Source organism: Scomber japonicus, chromosome 21, assembly GCF_027409825.1.
Source record: "Scomber japonicus isolate fScoJap1 chromosome 21, fScoJap1.pri, whole genome shotgun sequence".
Taxonomy (NCBI): domain Eukaryota; kingdom Metazoa; phylum Chordata; class Actinopteri; order Scombriformes; family Scombridae; genus Scomber; species Scomber japonicus.
The window spans coordinates 16548224-16569607 of record NC_070598.1 but is presented as its reverse complement, the minus strand read 5'-3'; the positions used below and the strand labels follow the sequence as shown (position 1 = coordinate 16569607).

The 21384-nt window shown below is 39.6% G+C and overlaps 1 protein-coding gene across 1 annotated transcript in view; it reads left to right on the top strand.

The window, feature by feature from the left end:
• The window catches only part of ctnnd2a (catenin (cadherin-associated protein), delta 2a), a 215672-nt gene that overhangs the window by 116650 nt on the left and 77638 nt on the right, over window positions 1–21384 (top strand). Inside the window, exon 12 of the mRNA XM_053342297.1 lies at window positions 19887–20019. Coding sequence (XP_053198272.1) covers window positions 19887–20019 — 133 coding nt within the window. The remainder of the gene's footprint in view (window positions 1–19886; window positions 20020–21384) is intronic.

Below are 21384 nucleotides of genomic sequence, written 5' to 3'. Positions count from 1 at the left end.
GTAGCCAGACACCAGGGAGCGATTTTTTGACTTTTGGGCTGCTGTCATGCCATCCAGCTTTATATACAGCCAATGGATTCAACATATACAGTAGCTCAAACGAAGAAATGTGCAGAAGTAGGACGGAAATGGAAGAGTTATCCGTGATGCATTAAGATAAAACTGCGACTTTAGCTCACACTAATTAGTTATGAGAGACAGTAATTAGTGTCGCCCACCAAGCACTCTAACTATGCATGTTAAAATGTAAAATGATTAATATTTGGATTTGGTTTGAGCTATATTGGATACAGATTGAGGGGATTTTGGAAAATGAATGGAAAATTCTGTAAATAAAGTAAAATATAAAGTAAAATATTATTAAAATGCAACAACTGACTTGCTTGAAAGTGACATGAATAGAGAGAAAAGAAAAGGAGTTTGAATGTTTCAGAACCTTGGAGAGAGACACAAAGAGAGACAGTTAAAATACTTCAGGACCATGGACAGGGACAAGAGAAAGAGAGTGAGATTCAGCTTCTGTGATTAAATGGATCTGCTGTTTCTATTCACCAATTGTACTAGGTCTGTGACTACTAATAATATGATCATGTCGATTTTTTACGGATGAACACAGGATTAAATTATTCATCTAGTCCCCAGGATTGCACATTACTTTGCTATTGTAGACAATTGACATTTTTCCCCTAAAATGTTATATTCATCTTTTTTTTGAAAAGGTCTGATTTCATTACAAGTTAGCAGCTACTTAAATCATTATGGCTGTATAAAAAACCCATCCATGTCTGTTTTGTTCAAATACTGAATACCAATTTGTATAAGGGAACTAAATGATGAGAGAGAAGTGAAACTTTGTCCAACTTTATTTGCTTTTCTGCCTGCAGGGGAGTAACTGTGGTTCTGAGAACAGCAACTTTAATGTTACCTCACCATGAATGCAGCTTGAATGAAAGACAGAGAGTAAGGCAGAAAAGGAGAGAGCTGGTCAATCCCTTTTGTCATTTGTTATTAATCTGTGTTCAACATCAGATAAAAAAAAGAGAGGAAGAAAGAGAGAAAAAAATGATGTAAAGGATGTAGCAATGAGAGAAAGATAAAATGATGGGTTAGTAAACGGATGAGTCAGGAAGAGAGAACAAAAGAGGCAGGACAGTAAAAGGTGTGAGAGACACAGTCCCAGGATGAGCGAGGGATTTAAAGAAAGCGAAAGGAAGGAAGCGAGTGAGACAGATAGAGGAGAGGACACACTCTATTGGCTCTCAGCACGGCCCAGGGGTAATTTCCTCTCCACATGAGAAATGCATGCTGGGATATGGAATCACCTCCAAGGGAGGGTAATGATGCATTGCCAGAACCTTGGCCCTGAGGCACAGCTGTGTGTATGTGTGTGTGTGCGAGTGTGTGCGTGCACGCATCTGTGCCCTGGCCATCATCCCTGCCTGTTCTGGGTAAATTGCCCATTGTAGTTATTTTCCTTTTCTGAGGTGGCCTATCTGTGTGTGTGTGTGTGTGTGTGTTTGTGTGTGTGTGTGTCTGTGTGTGTGTGTGTGTGTGTGTGTGTGTGTGTGTGTGTGTGTGTGTGTGTGTGTGTGTGTGTCTGTGTGTCTGTGTGTCTGTGTGTGTGTGTGACCTTGGGATGATAGCAACCCTGTGTGTCTGCCTTCTTTTCTGCAACGCTGATCTTCTCCCTGAATCTGAGGCCTGGGAGATAGAAGGGTAGATGAACCAGAGACGGACAGACAGATAATTGTGAATTATGTGACATTTTAGACATTTTAGTATTTAGACAAATGGAATGTCTTGGCACATAGATCACACACACATAAGTAGATGTTTAGACTAACAATCAGATGATATTTGGTATCAGACAGTCAGAAATCACAACATAAAGCATGGACTTAATTGCTTTGTTCACTGTGGTCTCAGCGTGTGTGTGTGTGTGTGTGTGTGTGTGTGTGTGTGTGTGTGTGTGTGTGTGTGTGTGTGTGTGTGTGTGTGTGTGTGTGTGTGTGTGTGTGTGTGTGTGTGTGTGTGTGTGTGTCTAAGTGCGCACACACTGATGTGTGCAGTTGGTAATGAATCTGTCATGTTCTTTTGATCCAATCATTGCATTATTGTTTTTTATGGTAATTACTGCCACTAACATTTCTTCGATTAACATCCATCAAACCTATTACCCACTTAGACAGGAATACAAACACACTGCTAATGCAGTTATTCAGCACTACTAGCTAATCTATAGGGTAGGAAAAAGAAAGGTTAATATATGTTTCGGCTGCTTCATACTCAACTGAAGTGAAGCAATAGATGCTCCCCGTCTCTCTTCTTCACACACTCGCACAGCAGCTCTGTCTCCTGACACCAGCGGCATTTGGGAGGGATTATGGGAAAATGTCACACCAGCAGAATTACAGCAGAATCTTTTCTCCTCCACACGCCTCACTTCACCTCACTTCTCCTCTAACTCATACCTGGGAACAACACAGTCTAACCACACTCCATCTACTGATCTAATGATACACTGGAGGAAACTAAGCACAAGTATCATCAATATAACCACAAAGATCCATCGTAACAGAATTAACTTCTCTTTAACTTAATGTGTTTAGAAAGAAATATTTATTCCCAATCTTTTGGTGAAATATCAAATTCTTCCCTCCATGCATTTCTTTTGTAATCAGAGTTCTCAGATGAATTGGATAATAACAAATCGTATAATTCTGATATAGCACCTTTACTTAGATACGTATCTAGGTCATACTTATATATATATCTATATCTACATCTTGAAGTTTTTCCAATCCTTTTGATGCCCATGTTATGAATACAGCATCAGTTCTTCCTGGCGTGAAACACTGCTTTCCCCAAATATGACTAAATTGAGATAGTAAGTTGGGGTCTTCAATACATTTTTTCACTTTAAACCACACCTAAATCATATTTTTAACAATAGGATTAGTAGTTTGTTTCATAAAATTTGGTAACGTATCTGAGTATGACTACAATAGTAGAGGCAAGCTTAAACCTTCTGATTCCATTTCCTTCCACTGAGGAATGTTCTTTGTTGAGAAATAAAATTTAATGGATCTTAATTGTACTGCCCAGTCATATTTGGGCATGTTAAGCCTCCATTACTATATGATAGGTGGAGCAAAAAGAATCGAATTCTAGCCGGCTTGTTTTGCCATATAAAACCGATAAATAGCTTTTTTTAGTTTCTGAAAGAAATCTTCAGGTGGGGCATTCAGGTGGTCAAGTGGTTAGAGCGTATGCAACGTATGCAGTCGACCCCGGTTTGAATCCTGGCCGGAGGTCCTTTTCTGCATGTCACACCTCCCTCTCTCTCCCATGTTCCCTGTCTGTCTACTGTTGAATAAAGGTGTCTATGTCGTAAAAAATCTTTAAAAAAAAAAGAAAAAAAGGTGAAGGCAGCAGAATGTTTTGAAATGAGTACAGTATTTTTGGGAGAACTTGCATTTTTGTGATATTAATTCTACCAATCAAGGACACCGGCAGAAACATCCATCTGTTGATGTAGGGTTTTTTTGTTATGGTGCTTTGTAAAAGCTCTTTGATCAAATATGTTTCCCAGAGCTCTGTCTGTATGTTCTGATGAGTCCATCTTCCAATTGAGACAAATTTCCTCTTTTATAGATCTCTGGGTAACACTCACAGTGAGTGCAGAGTCTGTCTTAGTTGAATGCTGGCAGAAGTCAGTTTCATGTGTAACACAGCGCTATCAATTTAAGTGCCCTCATGAGACAGTGCTACTAAGATTTTATTTTCCCTTGGACTTTAGTGCAGTCTTGCATGAACTTGGCGCTATCGACTTTACACTCAGAGAAATGTATCTCGTCTTTAATTACCCCTTTTATTAACGTCCTCCACAGGCATTACTGTCAAGCAGTTGTACGTCTTGCATGCCACTGCTGTCGTTGCACAAGACTCAGTCTTCCGTGGGTCTGCAGATGTTAAGGTCACTGAGTTGTATATCTTATGTGCAGGAGAGGGATCTTGACCTTTCAGCTGAGTTGCTTGCAGGAAATCAAGCGTTAAGTGCTTGTTATTGGACCCAGCGGGACTCAGTAATGACCTAAACTAAAATAGAACTAAAATAAAGCTGAAATTGTGAGAAGGTAAAAAAACTCAAAACAAACAGTTGAAGCAAAGAGGGGAACAAGTTTAATGAATAAAAAGTCAACTTCTGTAAAGGTAAACTCATTGTAGGCGGTGTGCAGAAAGGCAAGATTTGTTGTGCTCAGCAGAAATTATAATTACAATTGTTTCTCATCAGAGGTGACCACATTTAGCCATGCTGCTGTATCCACCAGCTGTAGAGGTAAAAAGCACATGCACAATTACAATCATCTCAAAATACATCCCTGTGGATGGCAGCTTACTGAAGTAAAACACTTACTCCCACCCCTGCTCCTCTTTCACTGGACGAAAAAGGATGTTAAAGACACATTTTAATAGGTGGACAAGTTGTTCATGAGTCTATGCACAGTATGCTCTCTTTTTATCTGTCACACACTGTAGTTCTAACCTTTTCAAACTCCTTGTAACCTTTTTGACTGCTTTTCTTTTGTTCCATGAGATTTCAGTTTGTTTCTTGGCTGAGTATGAAGACCTCTCAAATAACATTTTGACACATGTAACACTTAAATCCTCCACTGAGGCACTTGAAAACGCTCGTGTGTTAGTGTTGGAACAGAGAGGGACAAAAGACATACTGTAAGAAGGTCAACAAGGTCCTTGAGCTATATTCAAACACAGAATCACAGGAGTATTAAGATAAATACAGTTCAGCCAATGGGGGCAATGCTGTACGTTGCCGAGGAAGTGGGCTTGTGACTGGTCATTGGTTCAATACCCAGACAGTCAGACTGAATCTAGATGAGGAAGTGAAACAGCAGCGCTTGAATCTGCCTCCTTCCAAATATGAAAAAACAGTCATATTAAATGGATCTGTTTAAATAAAGGTATACGAATAAAAAAGATTAACTGATGACTAAGTGCTGACGGTAGCCATTGTCAAAGGAACCTACAAGCCAAAATAGTTATTTACTATGTGGAGAAACACTGCTTTTTACCATGTAGAAATAGCTGTTTGGCAGTGTGCTTTTTTCATTATTGTAGTATATTAGTTGTCTTTTGATGTATTGATGATGAAGGAAACCACCGCTGACACATCTCACTTGTATATTTTAAAGGTTTTATTACAAAAGAGAACAGTGTCAAACATCTAATCTTGATAGAGCTCCTGGTGCCGATCTGAGTCTCTCTCCCTACTCCAGTTCTAACAACATTATATATAGTTTCTTACCTCTAAAAACTCCACCATCTGTACATTTGGTCAGTCAGGAAACACAGCCTCTGACCCTTCATCTATGGCTAGCTTTTAATCTTTAACCTAAGTAAAACCCTCTGTTCCATGACCTATGACTTTTAACCTTTAACCTAAGTAAACATCTGGTTTGGATATAACGCTATACCACAAGGCAGAGCTAGGATGTCACAAGATATCACAGGATAAAGGCAATATAGACACCACATTATTTATTTTCATCCCTGGAAACTCCTCAGTTTTGATCATAGACTCCCTGCTTGTGATTTGCAAAGTCAATCCAATTTTTTTTCCATTGAGACATGATAAAAAAAAAAATCAGATGCATCCTAGGGCTGCTGACGCAATTTAGAAACAGTCCTCCATCATCCATCCATTGCCCCATCTCTCTCTCTCTCTTTTTCTCTCTCACTCCCTCTATCACACTTCTTCTGGTAGAGAAGGTTAGACAGTGATGATGAGTTGGGGGGTGTAGGCATTTATCCAGTGCCCCGAGTGTTTTCTCCCTCGCTCTCAATCTAAACACACAGCTCTCCCTTCCTGCACTCCCTGTTGTTCTTTGTGTCTATTAAAGCTGCTTGTCTCTACTTTTTCAAAAGTCCAGTCCACTCTCTCTCCGTCACTTTCTCTCTCTGTCTAGTTTGCTTCCTCTTCTTTCCTCTTTCAGTTTTTCTCCTCCTTTTTTACCACAGGGTATGAGCCTCTTCTCATACTTCACCATACTGATGACAGTCATATTTTCATGGTTGCTTCTGAGTGTGCAATAATGGTGGGAAAATAAAGTGTGAATGATACAGAGAAAGAAAAATGGAGAGAATGGTGAATTGAGGAGTTGATGGAGGGCAAGTCTCTGTATGAGTCATTGGACAAGGTTGTTAGCGTTGTCTATCTCCTCTTAGTGCAGGTGTGTGCATGCTTTGAGTACACGTATGCATCTCTGTGGGCATTGGCACATACTGCAATAAGTAACATGTGCATTCAGGCGTGATTGTGTTTGCTTCTCCCCTGTGTACACTTTGTACCCTTTGTATTTTCCTGAATCACTTCACTGATTTTGCACTCTTGAATGTCTTGAAATGTCATTTCTCAATGCCAAAGCTTGAATGTGGTGACAAGCAGACCTCATATTTCAGCTGATTTAAGCAACGTTTAAATACTTCAGAATTAACTTTCAGTCAAAAGAAAATAAGTGTTCATTGGTTCAGTTTCTATACTTCCAATGTAAATGCAGTCATCAGTGAATATACATTGAGGATATATATCGACCAATTTCAGCTCCATGTCTTTTCTGTATTGTTTTATTTCTGTCTCACAGCTGTTAAGTCAAGTATTGCTTGAGCTAAGTAATAGTTTCACTGTTATTCCATTACAGGTTTTACTTTCATGCCAGCAATCATTTTGCAAGGATGGGTGAACATGTGGAAAATATGTTTTCTTACCAAATTATACCACTTTAGAGAATGCACTCATCTGTGTCATTGAAATGTTGCTCAGTGAACATCAGGCAGCAAATAAACCCAAACCTCCGATCAAACTGATTAAAAAAGTGGAAAAATAAAAGATCACCTTGATTCCCCGATGGAAGGAGATAGTGTTTCTGTAGCTGTGTAAATATTTTTGTGAAATCTTTCATTTTACTGTGTTCAGTGGACCCGGTAAGAATATAGTCTGCCCTTTGTCACATTGTATAACCTCAGCCATGTTGGAGCTCTAGCATGTGATGTTTGTATTGCACCGCTCTGTTCCTTATTCCTCTCTTGCCTCCATCCCAATCTTATTTGAAGTGGATGACTGCTTTTAGTCTCACTTAATCCGCTTCTGAAGGCTGTATTAATGTGCATGTGTGTGTGTGTGTGTGTGTGCGTGCGTGTGTGTGTGTGCGTGTGTCTCTGTGTGTATGTGTTTTTGTGTGTGTGCTTAGGCAGGTGTGTAGCTGAATAACACACATTATCACATGAGAAATGTCCAAATCTTAATCTTACATACAGGTAGCGCATTCATTATCACCATTTTTGGGTCAAATACTTTACACAAACATGTCATAACAAACACATGATCAATTATCCAACATCAATATAATTATAAAATCATCATCAGTATCATAATTACAACAGTGTCAATCTGATCATCCTTATTTTTTACCATCACTGCCCTCCACCTTCTCATGTTTCTCATAATGTCCATGTAGTGATAGCAGCCGTCAAACAAGAGTCAGTGACAGAGCCTCAGTGTGAGATACTTTGGTCGGTAAATTTATTTTGTCAAAATTATTTTGCGGCTGTGCTCAAGGGCTCTGCTGTGCCCCTGAGGATGTAATTGAAACTGTTCACGCCAATTCATTTTAAAGAGCAGCAGCCAAGGGAGAAACTCTGACAATGGTGTAACTTCATCACTCAGTCAGTGAGAGACATTTGGGGTTATAGGGCTGGTCTGCTGCCGTCTAGCCAAAAATAGTGTTTTAATGTCATTAACACATGACAATCATTACTACTAATAATCTCATAAACTGTGTAATCAGCATTATCAATGTCATGATCAAGTCTGGTTTGTCATTGTTTAAATTATTCCTTTTTATCTTCTTATTCATACTCTTACTCTTTATGTCATCATCTCCATCATCACTATCATTACCAGAATGTTCTCTGTATTGTTTTACACAGCTTTTTGCAAGTAAAGTACTGCTACCACTTTTCTGCGTTGTATTATTGCCCCTGTGTGAACTAATGAGAAGAGCAGGTGCATAAGCCAATCATTGGTTTATTAGTTTTTGTTCCCTCTTGCGTCACCTTCACTGATTGCATCTCCCTCTCTCACAAACACACTGCACACAAGGCAATACTGAAATATTAATATGCCCACACCTAACCTCACACAGTTCCCAAGGACAGTTTAGTCCCCTCAAGGTGAACTCTATGTTCAAAATTACCCTATAATACCTGGCTAGAGGAAAATCGAAATGAATTATGGAGCTATTCAGTTTTAGATATATAAGAGCTGCATAACTACCTATTCTATAGAATAATTGTTTGAAAAGTAGATGCAGGTTTGGAAAGGTCTTTGAGAATGCAGCATATTTATAGTGATAATTTGAATTAAAGGTTTTGAAAAGGGCAAATGCTGCTTGTGTCTACTTAATATGCAGACATGGATAGATGGCATCATCCCACCATCCACAGGCCCAAGGGATTAGGGGGCCTTAAAGCAGAACCTCAGTGTGAAGTGATTGTTGTTGTCATTGGAGAACCAAACTGCACTTAATTAGTAAATTCATTTTCATTCCATGACACAGCTAAGACGTCATGACTTCCAATAGAGGGAGACAGTGCATTTACATGATCTTCAGTAGCCAGGTTACTTCTTGCAGTTAGCTGATTTATTAAACATTTTTATAATAAAGGTTTATGGAGTCAGGGGTCACAGACAAATTCATGGTCAAATATTTGGGGTGATCACCTTCATGGTTCTGCCCCATGTAGTGTCTGATATGTAGTGCCATTTGACCCCTGAGAGGCCCCTACAACGCACTATTTAAGATAGACTGTTCCAACACTGAGACATAGAGCACGTAGACAGCAGAGGACACGTTACATGGCCCAGCAGCCGTGAGTGAACTCCAAATGGAACCTGTCAAAGAAGATTTTAACACACACAAACACACACACACACGTGTGGCACATTGTGTGAAAACTGTCTCCATAATGATAAGATCAGAGCAATCACCGTTGAAACAGTTGACATCTGTTGGTGTGTCTGTGTGTGCATATGTGCGTGTGTCTGTGTGTGACAGAGAGAGGGAGACAGAAGGCAAAAGTGTGTGTGTTTATCTGCATGTGTCTGGCAAGTCACCTCTTGTTTAATTTCAGGGTAGGTTTGTGACCTCTACAGTAAATGTCTGGTTCTGTAATATGAATCTGCCAGCAGACGAACACATTACACACATGTGCACACACAGATACAGAAAGTTCTAATGTCCAAGTTGACCTTATCAGTTTAATATTCACATGGCAGAATAATTCTAGATGATTTGTGGTTGCATGACACACACGGACACACAAACTGACAGTGTGTTGGATCTTCATTAGGTGGCAAGGCGTGAAGGTGCATGCGCTGGTCATGCACACACATACACGCAAACACACACACATATACACACATCCTCATTAGCATCATCACAGTAAAAATAGCTCACCTTTCTTGTTTGTCATTCAGAGGCCAGAGCAGACTCGTTGACATGATTGCATCTCGGCTTGCAAATCAAGAGACAATGGGGCGGTAATTTTTCAGCAAGCTCTTGTTCATCCACTAGCTTAATCTTCTGCCTGCACTTTGATTGGCGAAGTGCAGTGGATGGGGATTTGATTGGTCAATTTGTTCCCTTGTGTTGTATCATGGCTGAACTTAAGAGTGGTTATTGTTATCATCGCAGCACATGCTGATGGTGGTTCACGAATGTCAGTTCTCTCATCAATCAATGTGTGCCAAAACCTCCTGCAGTCTAAAGAGAGTTGCTATTACTCAACTTAAAGGCAGGGTACAAACATTTACTACTTGGCTTTGGATACTTGTGCCAAATAGGAGAGTAGTGGAATCCATAATAATCAGCTAACATCTCTCCTGATAGTGTTGAACAGACCTCCTTGCAGTGATATACAGTAATACTTAACTATGGCTTTCTTAACACTTAGGACATAGTAGAATACACAAATCACTCCCAACGACAATAGCTGTTTTATAAAGCCCACTTTTTATACTCTACCTATTACTACAACCATATTATTTAGTACCCTTTCCTTTTACAGTACCCTAATTATAATAAATGGTAGTATATTATTGGGTAATTCCCATCGGTAATAAGTAGGTAGATACAATGAAGTAAGTACAGCTGGAATACCAAGAAAAAACTCTCTCTCAATTTTACCCATCAGCTCAACTAAGTACTATGTAGTTGTGACTGGATGAGGTTTGTAATAACTCAGATATCATGAAATACTGTAAAAGGAAAGAAGGCAACTCATTCTTGGAACCATATCCACCATTATGCTGAAACGCTGAAATATCAAAACAATTAAGGGACCATAAAAGGAAAGGTTGGAGCCCTGTGTTTCTTGAGCTTTCTTCCCGTTAAATGGAAGTTTTTCCTTACTGCTTTTGGCAAGTGCTTGCTCATGTGGGAATGTTGGTTAATGAATGAAATGAAAGAGTCAGTCTAGACCTGCTCTATGTGAAAGTGCCTTGAGATAACTTTTGTTATGATTTGGCACATAATAAATAAAATTGAATTGAATACCAATTGTTTTACAATTGAATAGATGTTCTGAGACAAACACGTTATGTTTTATTTCTGCATTAGACACTGTAGAATACAAAGCTCAATCTTAATGAGTGCAGTGTGTGATACATTGAAATGGTTTAGGTCACCTTAGCCTCTATTGGCCCCTTCTAATGAATGCTTGACTGAGTGTATGTTTCACTGGCCTATTGTTTGGCTCTGTAAACATCCAGTAATTGCACTGTGTAACGGGGGAATAGTGCCACCAGGCTGAAAGTTATTGATCAGCAAATATGGGATGATAATAATTTGCCTCTTTGATGATATGAGAATGTGTGTTTGTGTGTCTTGAATGCAGATGGAATGTGCACGGGTGTTGACTTGAGTGTGTAGTTTATTGAATGTTGAATGCAGCATGTGTTTATATTCGATAGACCTCGGATGTGCATGTGTGAACACCCTTGTGTGTGTGTGTGTGTGTGTGTGTGTGTGTGTGTGTGTGTGTGTGTGTTTATAAAAGCACACCTGTCTGTCAGCTTAATGCCCTATTCGATTAGACCTCCAATTCTGTGTGTTCAGCTAATTGCATGGGCTGGTGCTGGCATTTGTGTTTTCCTTACCCTGGAAAAATCGCTCCATGGCCACGCACACTAATGTTCCACTAATGTTCCCCCATGCCAGCGTCACATACACACATTCACACTCTTAAATGACATTTTCTACATTTTAATTTTCAAGTTGACACACTTACCCAGAACAAATTATGGAAAGGGCAAAAAGTAAAATAAGCCAACATTCATAAACTGATGCAAATTGATTAAGTATTTCGGCAATAGAGCAGTTCAGTGAACAGTGACACAGTAAAAGAACAGCGCAAATCCAAAAGAACATTTAAAGATAAAAAGCACCATTCCTCCCTTACTCCGTGCATGCTTTGGATTTGACACTTTTTGCATAATCACTCCTTCTACTAAGTCAGGACTTGGACAAGAATTGTAGATGAAGTGCACTTTTTTCTACTTGAAAGAAGAGAAGTAAAGCTATGAGAAGAACTATAAGAAAGTATTTTATTGGTTTAAGGACATGAAAGCAGATAAAGACAGATTTTTGACCTCATCAAAGAAATGTGAGGTTATTATTTTTTATTCTCAGTAAAGTACCATAATTATTTTGCCAATCAGCTTGAATGCCTTGTCATTTTGAGTTCACTTACCCCTCACGTTTGATTAATGCAAAGAATACAAGTATTTTAACTTCCACCTTATTTTCTCACATAAAATAGACAATTATATATTACAATACTTAAGACATATGTAATATTTAAAAGCACATATCATTATTTATTAATCATGTAAGATAAATAGAAGATCAAGATCAGCTCCAATTCTATTTTATTTTCTTACTCTAATTACATACATTGCATTTCATCACCAGCTCTTTTCTCACCATTATCTCTCTCTCTGTCTCATTCAGTGTTAGTCAGTCTCATTCACCACCTCTCATTCCTCTAACGCAGTCCTTTGTCCACTTTTATTCAACTTCCTGAAGCTCTTATTCCAGACTGGAAGATGCCATAGAGAAAGAATATTGATTTTTGTCTTTGTCTGTGTGGTTGCTGCCTGGGCACCGATGGAAAAACTTGAGACTCATCCGCGACAGAGAGAGAGAGAGAGAGACAGAGAGAGAGAGAGAGAGAGAGAGATAGGAATGATGGTATGTGCAGAGAATAGGAGGAATAGAAGAAGGAGAAAGTCACATGTGGCTTCTCATACTGAAATGATGAGCTAGAGAACAGAAATGATCTACTCTTCCTCCATCCATCCCATTCATCATTCCTCTACTTTACACCCTCTGCAACACATTCTGTTGCTCATATTCATGGCCTCTCATTTTCTTTTCTCCTCTCCTCTTCTTCTCTGTCTTTCTCATCATGATTTACCTTCTGTGTGTAATTTTTACTTCCTGCTCACATTTCTATTTCCACAGAGAGACATGTTTTTTGATTACCAGAGTCATTTCCATGCGCTCAAACTGGGGGAGCTGTATGTAAGGAGGAGGAGGATGGTGACAGAAGATGAGGTGTTTTCATTGCAGCTGACTCACCACAGACTTTTTTTTTGTCCACTGTTTATTTCTGTATGGGTTTCATCCCAGGTTCCATCCAGCCATCTCTATCTATCCATTTGTCTGCCCTGCTATTATGTGCATCACCCTCTCTCTTCTCCTACCTTTCATTGATCCCTTTTTACTGTGGCTTAGACTTGTATTCTTCCACAACAGAGCTCCACACAGAAAAATCTTCAGTGGAGGGAAAGAGCAAAATGTGCAAAACATGCAATTTTTCAAAAGGCCAAGATGTTTGTAACAATTCCACATAGGCAACTGCTGCCAAGGGCCACAGTGGCATGTTTGTTTATTTTTAAAATGTTTTTGTACAGTGTATATATATATATATATATATATATATATATATATATATATAACCTAATACTAGAATAGAATAGAATAGAAATTCAGCTAAATCACCTACAAATAATGCCTTATAAAGTACACTAAATTAGCATGTTAATTGAAGTAAGATTTCACTTGGAAACTACTCAAATTCGAGGCCAAATCAGATCTGAACGACAAACTTAGCAACAACTTCAGCAAAAAAGGCTACCTCGGGGATGGCTGGCATGAACAAACAATCTGACGCCAGTAAGAGGAAGTAGAGATAATACTGCAATATTGAAGTCCTTTTGACTTAGCTTTTGACTTTAAGGGAGCATTTTTATGTAGTCCACCTCAAGTTTTGGAACTTTGATCATGTTTAACATCAACATCTAACATCATAACAGTATAAAAATAACAGAAAACCACAAAAACATGAAATGTCCACTTTAAAAGATATATATATATATATCAGCGCAAGGCCAAAGTCACATACCTTTAATGCCCATCGTCCATCCTGATCTGCTTACAGCTTTCCTCTAAGTTAAATAAACTAAACATAATCTAGGTAACATTGTGTTCCCATCAATATTTTGTTAAGCAGTGCAAATTAATTATGTGTGAAAATAATTCATGGAAACTTTTTTTCTTCATCTTGTTTAATGTGAGATAGAATATGTTTTAAATACTTGTTAAATCCTTACCCATATAGCACCACTATCTGCAGCTTAGATGAATCCCATTGGCTATGAGTGCCTAACAGAAATGTTCAAGTATTTGTCAGCAGGGTACATCAACTGTGTTTGCTATTTTCCTGGATAGCATCTTAATTAAGTTGCACTTAATTAAAGAGACCCGGCACTGCACTTAGAGTCAATGTTTGTGCATTTGCACCTATATCTTATTTTGCCTGCTGTTTATCTGTGGAATTGCTGAAGTCTCTTTTTTGTATTGACTGAATTTTCACTAATGCACTCTTCCTGAAGATGCATAGAAAAGCATTTGCATTCATGTGAACGTACACATGCAGAGGGGCTGATGCATAAAACACTAACACACCCAACCCACAGTAATGTAGACAGAAGCACAATATTTACTTAGATTCAGACCACCCATACACATGCTGTACAGTTAAGCATATATACATTTTCTCTCATTCCCTTAGATGATCAGTGTTCAAAGACATAGATAATATAACAAAAAGCTAGTTGTTGCAAGATGTGGTTAAAGATGTGAAACAATGAGAGGAATAAGTTGACTGTGCACTGCTCAAATGATTTAATAGCCAATGTTTGAAAAGTGCGCCATTTGCTCCTCTGTCAAAGTCAAACCTTTTCGGCTTCTCTAGAGTAACAGGAGAAATTTGATCACCAAGGCAGTAAATTACCTAAATTGCATTTTCTCTCTTTCTGCTGTTCATCCCACTTTTTTGTCCTCCTCTATTCTCCCAGTCAGTCTCACTCTCTCCCTCCCTCCCACACAATCTTTCTCAGCCCCCCTCCATCCTAACTCAGTGATGAAGATTGATGTTCAGGTCCTAATTAGCATCTGCTTTGGTATGCACACTGCCAGTCCCTCCATTCCTGATCCTCCAATCAGTTAACAGACATGACAGGCCTTGTCCAATCAGATTAAGGCCAGCGGGACAGGCTTCCTGTGTGGAGCTGTCACTCCAGATGCATTGTGGGCCCTGCTGATGGATGTGATTTGGTCTAGGAGACCCAAATCAGGTGCCTTTGGGTTTTTGAAATTGTGTGTACGATCAAGCACCATGTGAGGTTGTGAAGGCAGTGAATCAGATAAGATAAAGGTCAGGGTCAGCTGTAGTAGAGAGACTGTTCTTACGCCATTGCTCAAGGGCACTTCAAGGAATGGACACTTCTTTAAGATTTGCAACACCTTAAAACAACAAATGTAAAATTCAAGTAGTTAATTGACACTTTTCTCTAGCATGACAGAGACATAACCCGGTTTATATTGCTATAGTATTCCTGTAATGTACTGTATGTGTGGTGACAGGTATCGTATAAATATTCTTATATATAAAATGTAGTAGTAATGACAATGTCCAAGGCCATTGTACTCAGGTGCCTTTCTGGGCAGTCAGTTTGACTCTTTCCTGAACATGAGACACTGAACTTCATAACCCAGTGGCACTCATTTTTCTTTCTTTTTTTTTTTGGCTTGTCTTTATTTATGACATACTGAGATACATAAATCACCCATCCACACTTTGCCTCTGCTGTTTTGTCCGTATGAGTTCAGGGATACGGGGAACATGACAATGAATGATGCAACAATAGGAAGATGTATTGCTGTCACTCACATCTCCCCACCCCCACCCTCCTCCACCAGGCTGAGGTACTTAACTTATTCACAGCAATAAGCGTCACTATTTTGTGTGTGTGTGTGTGTGTGTGTGTGTGTGTGTGTGTGTGTGTGTGTGTGTGTGTTTGCGTGTGTGTGTGTATTTCCTGGCAGTTGACATACTTTGGTTTCTCTGTACATGTGTGTACATGCAGGTGTGTGTACTGTACATCAGTGGTCAAGTTACAATTTCAAAATTTGGGCAGTCCCTGTGAGACCTGGACATGAAAAAGAAAAAGAGAGAGATTAAGAGAAGTTTGCTGAAAAGAAAGAAGTCCTTTGATAATCCTTGCGTTTTTATGTGTTGTACTCTTCTATCACTTTTTGCCTCCCTACCCCACCCAACTTCTATGTACGTGTGTTCGTGTGTATGTGTGTGTCTGCATCAAAGCCCTACCATCACACAACAATCTTTTTCTCTGTCCCAGTTATATCACTCTGTCTCTGCTCCTTCCCTCCCCAACCCCCTCACCACCTGCCTTTATTCTCAGTATGTCAGACTGCTGTCCTGCCATATCTAGTGTTTCCATTGAAAGTGTTTCGCTGCATCACGCCTCCGCATGCCTGAAGAAATGGCAAAGTAACCAGGAATAGGGAACTGTGCCGCAGAGGTGCCACCTAATTTATTCTCATTCTGACCTCCAGAATATGTATCTCAGGTAAAAAAAAAAAACAAACTGCAAGTCAACAAATTATTTTCTGTTGAATTTATTACCACAGTAGGCATAAAATGATAAAATATAAAAAATGTGGCACAAAGCAGCAACATATTGTGTTGCAGATTCCTCAAAAGCTGTTTGGGTATTTATCTTGAACCCTGCAGTTTTATTGGTATTACCTCTTTGATCAGTTACCCCGTACGCAGGTTATATTTCTCTCTGTTTGCACCCTGCTGTTTGACGTCACTGGCCTGTCGCCTGGCAATGCGTCTACCAGGGCTGTAGCTCTCATTAGCACCTGTGTTGACATGACTGGCATCTCTTCTGAGACCTGTTTCTTCTTTCTCTATCCCTTTTTTTTATTTTTCTGTCTGCTTCCAGCTTCTTCCTCCCTGCTGTACCCATGTACATGTGCCTTCAGATGCTCTGGTTTTTCCCTTAACTCCCCTTCCTCATTCTCATTCTCTCTTTGTGTTTCACTCTGTCTCACTCTTTCTCTCTCTCTCTCCCATGCTCTGTTCTTCTCACTTTGTCTCTCTCCCTATCAGGGGTTTTTAATTAATGGCGAGCCATGATGCTTATCTTATCAGCAGATCACTCTGCTTTCTATTAACTACACTGACAGAACTGGGAGGCTGCAGGGGATGGATGACACACACACCCAAAACACACACAGCCATGCACATTAACACATTGTCGGATACATACACTCAAGTATAGACACAGATGGATATGAATACACTTGCAAGTGCACACACACACACACACACACACACACACACACACACAGAGAGAGTCTGACGGACACAAACTCACACAGAGGCAAACAGGCAGAGAGGCAATTGTGTCCACATAAACACACATCATGATCCTATCTTAATCTCGCCTCACACACACACACATACACATACACATAAACAAACAAACTGCCCTGATGGTATCTGGCTGTGTGATTTAAGGAGCGTTGTTTGAGGGTCTCTCCTCCTAAATCCTCTAAATGCCTTGGGAATCCCTCCCTCTTCCTCTGTCTCTCTATCTCTCCTTTACCTCCCTCCTTCAGTCCTGCTTTCTGGCTGAATGAACACTTATCATTCGGCAGATAAAGAGCCGTCCACGCTGGAGCTTGCTTTATCTTTGAGAGCCATGTTTACTCCCCGTGAATGCTCTGCTTTTCACAGATGTTTCATAGACCACATTCTCTTGATCCAACAGAGATGAGAGCACGGTGTCGAGGCTTCTTTTTCTGGTGCAAAAAAAACATCAGGCATACACACGCACATATACACATCCTCTAGTCTACCCCATCAATTTTAACTCCCCGGGCAGGTCAATATTTACCACATTTTCATGTTTGGGGCTGCTGAGCTAGGAGGCAAAATAAATCAACGTTTTTCACGATAACTTGATGGGGATTATAGTCAGCCGCATTTTGGCACAGAACAGTGAGCATGACGGTAGAAACAACAAAATCAATCCTCAAATACCACAGTCGATGGGAGTCGCAAAATTTCAACATACAGTAGGTTTACTTCAGATCACACTGAGTTGACAGTTTTTTCTGAAAGCATTGAGAGATAGAGAGAGGGAAAGGCAGTGAGGGGAGGGGAGTCACAGAGAAACAGTTTACAGAGTGTTTATTGGAGAAAACATTACAGTAGATTGTGGAGAAGCACACGTGTGCATGTGCACACACGTACACACACACTCGCCCACACTTTCTCGCGCACTCATAATTTCCTCATTTGGGGACCGTGGCAAAACAATTATCAGCAGGGGATAATACAATAAAGGAGACCATTTCCTGGGTATTACCAAGGGACAAAACATTTATTTCACTTTGTCCAGTGTGCTCAGAGGAGTGTAAACTCCTAATGGTGAAAGTATTGAACATAACTCACACCACTCACACTGCAGACAGCATGCAGGCAGCAATAATGCTGTGTTGTGCAATTCTTCTAATTTTGTACTCCTTCAGAACAATGTCGGGGCCTGTTTGAGTTCATGGTTATACTCATTGTACTTTTTCTATTAACTTGATTGCAGTGTTTCATTACATCAAGTCAATTCAGATGGCCTCCAATTTCGGAACCCATCAGCTATCTGACGATGATTCAGCCTCTGGGGTAAACAGCCAGTATTTTAGGGGTTCTGGTGTAGCCAGCTGATATCTGGATAACGAATATCCAGGCCAAGACGTTCTCATCCATGTGCCAGTCATTGTTTACAGTCCAATTAGCAACTTGACATGCAAGAATGGAGTTAGAGAGACAACACCCATGATCGGGTTGTTTTAAAAGTAGCCAGTTCACACTCAAACAACAGTTAAAAACCAAACAAACACTGATAGTTTTTGTGGGTGTTTAAGGTTCAGATGACGTTTTGGCCAATGTGTTTTACGTCTTTTATTCCCCACACAGATTTTTTACCTGCATGCAACCAAAGGATGTTCCTGCAGAAATCACCAGAAAGTTGCCCCTTGCCTACAGATTCTGCATTCATATGCACATATCTGTTTATAGCGATAAGATGTCCTCAAACAGTCATACCAAGTGGAAAAATAAGCTCTTGTCATTCAAGGTCGTAATCTCTACAATCCTCATTTTTGCGAACCACTTTGATTATAAACATTCATAGCTGTAGTCTTTTGTTCTGCATTTTGCATTTCACTTAAAATCAAATCAGTCCAAGTACGCAGACAAAACTGCAACCTGGAGTGGCACTTTTGTCTTTGTCTGCCACGGTCACTATCACTGCCATACTTAAAAACTCACTATACGTTGAGTCATCTGGCTATAGAGAGTTGACAGGTTTGCTTCACTACCATTCATTTCCTGTGTCAGTGACAGGTGAAGATAATAATGTTTTGGCAAATTGGGCCTTCAGTGTGTGATTTGTATCATCTCTGTCAAACTGCGTATTTTAGCTAGCCCGTCCTCCCCTACAAAAACAACAGTAAAGGTCGTAATTCCAGTAGCCTAAACCACCTACAGTTACATTTGAGGGACAGACGCCATCTTGCGTTGAAGTGACACAGTTCAGATAACGTCTATAGTAGGTAACAAATTACCATAATCTGAGGTGTCAGGTTGGGTGGATGGCTAGATGGTTAGAAGGACCAAAAAAGTCAAAATGGTGGACTGGATTTTTGAAAAAACTATAACTACAATTGTCATGGTCTTTACCGTTGCCATGACGACAAAGGTTGTCTGCCTTTAAGGAAGAAGTAACACCACATTTAAAGTGATAAAATGAACCCAACGTAACAAAGTGGGTTTTTTTTTTTGTTTTTTTTGTTTTTTTTCCCTCTCTAAACCTAACCAGACCTTATCAACAGCCCTGTCATACCATAAAACTAAATTATTGTATCCAGTAATTATTTTTTTAACAGCGATTTGTAACGGTTTTGGAAAGCTGTTACTAGAGGCAGCATATTAGAAAAAGCTCCTGTGGATCATTCTGGAGTGCATGGTGCAATCAACCTACTTGGTTGTTTAATTATGAGGATGTGTTGTGCTTAGCCTGTAGAGCTCTCTCACATAAGGTAAGAGCTCTCTGGTTGAAAACAGAACAAAGTCGATTTTGACTTTTGATTTAAATACCTCTCTCATTCATACTCTCTCATTTTATCTATCTGTCTGTCTTTCTCTATGTATACTGTATAACTGTGTTTGTGAACGTATGTAGTTCTGGTTGAGCTGGGAAGACTGCCTCTGATTTTATTGGACTTCTTTCAGGTAATCTCTTGTGTTTCGGCGAGATGTTTTGTTGAAGTTCTTAAGGAATCAAAGTGTCTCCGTCTGTCTCTCTGCAGAGAATTTGGGTGGAGAGATCCGGAGCTGCCAGAGGTGATCCAGATGTTACAGCACCAGTTCCCATCAGTGCAGTCCAATGCTGCAGCCTACCTACAGCATCTCTGCTTTGGAGACAACAAGATCAAAGCTGAGGTTTGTATCTACGTGTGCATGTGTGTGTTTTCAGTGTAATGTGAGTATTTGTTTAAGATTGAGGGTGTAGAGAAGGGAGTGTCTGTAATTGAGATGATTAAAGCCATAAAACGATGTGTATATATAAGTAACCATGGGACTTTCATATGAGCTACAGTCAAAACAACTCAGGCTGTTGGATTTGAGGAAGCAGTGCATCAACTAACCGGTTCTACACTGATGTTCTGCATGAGAAAGCATGCCATATTCTCCATCCCTAAGCTGTGCCTTCTATTGAGTTGTATCTGTAGTGGCAATAAACTTCCAATTAGTCCCAAAGTCATGAGTTTGTCTCTCAAAAGCAATTTTGGAAGGAAGCCCATTTGGAACTATCTAATAATCCCTTTAATAAGGCTAGCAGCACTTTAAAATGGCAGTGGCATGTGAAGTCACATTCACAGCCACAAATACAGAAAGTCTTCTGTCTTTCTCTTTTTTCAAATGCCGCTAAACACACACACAAACACACAAACACTCACACACCCCTCCAGACTCGATATTACTCTCAGAATCAATTTACCAGTACATGCAGGTGAGGGCATTGTTGATTTTTTCCTTTATGAAATTAATTTCAGTAGAGTCGGTCAATAGCTGCCTCTGCAGCCTCATTGAAAAGTGATGCCATATTCCTAAAATGCGCATTCACACACAAAGGAACACACATCAGCATGATGTGCTCACATATGCAAACACACCTAAAACACAATCCTAAAAGCTTAATATGCAAATATGGGAAAAAATACAACAGAGACATGAAAATTAACTATCAGGAAATGCAGGCAATTAAACATGCAAACGTGTAGACACAGTTACTTTCCCACCCACACAAACAAACAGAGACACACACACACACACACACACACACACATAAAAATAAAAAAAAATGCAGTCACACTTACATACAAAAGCATCACACTTGATTCTGCATCACACTCCCTCATCCAAGCAGCTCTGAAAGAAACCTAACTGTTCATGTTTTTTTTTTGTAATGGTTGTAATTATAGCCTGAATGGAGGTGTCCAACAATGGAGAAAATAGCAACTGTGTATTGACAGTGGATGCTTTGGCCTGCCTTCATCAGTCTGTTTGACTGTCTCGCTCAAGGCCCAAGGCACTGCTAATCACTATTTACACAAATTAAATCTGAAACTGATATAGCCAAAAATTTGATGCTTCACATTACATCAAATAAAAGCAGGCATTCACATTACATGCACACACTGGCACAGGTGCATACAAAGACCACATGCAGCACATGAATTATAATATAATAAGACACACAAAGAAATGTGCCTGCAACAATATCTCTTTAATAGTTTTTAATGA